This window comes from Montipora capricornis, chromosome 1 (assembly GCF_036669925.1).
Source record: "Montipora capricornis isolate CH-2021 chromosome 1, ASM3666992v2, whole genome shotgun sequence".
Taxonomy (NCBI): Eukaryota; Metazoa; Cnidaria; class Anthozoa; order Scleractinia; family Acroporidae; genus Montipora; species Montipora capricornis.
The window spans coordinates 40,929,535-40,932,034 of record NC_090883.1 but is presented as its reverse complement, the minus strand read 5'-3'; the positions used below and the strand labels follow the sequence as shown (position 1 = coordinate 40,932,034).

General features: G+C 36.2%; 1 protein-coding gene across 1 annotated transcript in view; it reads left to right on the top strand.

Moving 5' to 3' along the window:
* Positions 1–2,500, top strand: part of LOC138044009 (eukaryotic translation initiation factor 4B-like) — a 17,742-nt gene that overhangs the window by 5,304 nt on the left and 9,938 nt on the right. The window contains exon 3 of the mRNA XM_068890589.1: positions 1,086–1,309. Within this exon, the coding sequence (XP_068746690.1) occupies positions 1,086–1,309 (224 nt within the window). The remainder of the gene's footprint in view (positions 1–1,085; positions 1,310–2,500) is intronic.

Here is a 2,500-nt window from a genome sequence, read left to right as displayed (position 1 = left end):
TCAATTTCATAGAAACAAACATGTTCGACTGTTTTCGTCGGATTGCACCATCAAGTTCAGGGCTTGCGAATGACGTCATCCCCTTTTTGGCGTGAGACACAAATGAAAAGTTTGCAAGCGAGACAAGTCGACCTCTCGCGACTTCGTCGCTCGCTCATTTACTTCGCGTACGAAAAATCACGATTCGCTCGCCGAAACATTTTGTTCTGGGGTTATCGTGAGGTCGACTTGTGGCAAGTCTATGCCCAACCGAGGTCATCAAACACAAAATTTAATTTATTTTATTTTTATTTTTTTTTATTATCTTGCCACACACAATGAATTACAAGCAGAATAAAAACGATAATAAATAGGTTAATTAGCATTGAATTTAAAATTTGTACATTTCTTGGGAGGAGTGACGGTGGCGGGGAAATCTCCGAGAAAGCAAAGCTTATGAGGAATCGAGATTTTCCCCCACGGGCAATTTAAATACTAGGCGGCATTTAAAAATAAAGAAAAAGACTTGTATATTAAGTATATTAAGTGTGCTTAGACAAGAAGATAGATATAAATTACTAAGGTATTTAGGTTGTATCCTGTCTGGCCCTTAAAAATGGTTTGATCACACGCTTGAATATACTAAAGGTCGGGCGCTTTTTATGTTGCTCGGTAATGAATTCCATATTCTAGGACCTTGAAACAGGATCAAAAATTTTTTGATATTTGTTCTACATGTATGGGGTCGGTAAAAGTCACAGTATTTTGTTGAATATTGAGGAACCTGATTTCAAGTTTGAAATATTTGAGTAAAGGATCAGAACTGATTGTGTAAAGTCAGTTTTATGCAGCTTTTTATTGGCAATTGTCATGCTAATTATCTGATTGGTCAAACCAGCTCTATCTCTATGACTCGAGTATAAGTCAAGGGCAATTTTTTGGGCCGATTTCTAGGTCATAAAAGGTCGACTTATATGGGAGTAAATACAGTAAGTATATTCAATGTGATATCTTCTATTTTAGGAAGGTTTGAAAGAGATGGCGAGTGCTAAGGGTAAAGTGCTTCTAAAACATTATTTTTTGTTTCCATTAATCAATGTTTATAGTTGACACTTCCTGGCCTGAAGAGTCATATGGCGGTACCTCTGCCAGCATCAAAATGCGAGCAGCTATGGACAGAGCTTCCCTACCCACAGCACCCAGAGCTGCAAGGGGTCCTGATGTAGACACTACAAAGATACCAGATGGGCCACCATATACAGCATTTCTGGGGAACTTGTCATATGATGTAGACAAAGATGACATACTGGAATTCTTTAAGAACAGCAAGGTAATTGGATAGAATAGTTATTGTTAACACTGTCAATTTTGAGGCTCATTTTTGAAGCTCTTGATTTTTCTTATGATGACATTGTGTGACATAATCTTCCAATGGGTCTCTTATTTATTTTGACAAAAAAAATTACCGTTACTGCCAAATTTTAGGGATTCGTGAAAAGGTTCTGAACTACCAGTGTTGAGGTGTTGATTGTTTCCTGATGACAAGCCAAATATCATGGTGATTCTAAGCACAGAATTTAAAAACCTTGAGAAATTTGGTCCCATCTCCCAGTTCAGGTTCAGTTCATACTCCAGAAATACGAGATTCATTTATAACGGGAATATTTGTTTGCCAAAGTGAGCGACAAGTCAAATTTTAAGAGATCTTGGGGAAAGCCTTCTCATGGCTGAAGAAGAAGGAGAAGCAAGAGAAGCTCTCCAGTCCAAGCAGCTAACGGTTTCAAAGCCAGAGAGTAATACAAATTATTATTATTAATAAAATTAATAAAAATGTTAAAGGCTTAAAATAATTATTTAACTTGACATTTCAAGAGTACATCAAAAGATAAGTTCCTGCTTGAAAGGAACTCCTTGAATTTATACATTGTATGGCTATTTTAGTAATTGAAACCAAAGTTTCAAATTTGTGCTCAGATTCTGAAGTCAGATACAGAATTTTTTTTTTTGAAAATGTCCATCTCATCCAGCATTGGTAAATTCCTTAAAAAACTTCTCTTTTGGTGCTTTAATCCTCTTAACATTGGTATCACAACCCAGGAGGGATGTATCACCATACATGTAAATGATATTGTAATAATGATTTTCTTCGAAAAGACAAAATTAATATACCATTGAAACCCACAGATAAGCTGCACCTTTTTTCCAAAAATCGTCACTAGAAATTGGGGGTGTAGCTTACATTGTATCTGCGGGAACATTTGAAAAAGGCATCGTGAATTTCAACACCAATTTCCCTTAACTGACACATTTATGCAAAGTATGTAAATTAATGTTACACAAACCCTACAAGGGAGTACTGGTCATTGTGGTCATTGCTTTTGTAACTTTGTTGGATCTTAAAAGGTCCATTGTTCATTTAAGAGTAAGCTTTAATATTACAGCACTTACAGTTGTCGCCCCTAAAAGTGTTAAAACGTCTTTGTTAACAGATCCTTTAAGCTGTGGTGTATGGACGCTTTTC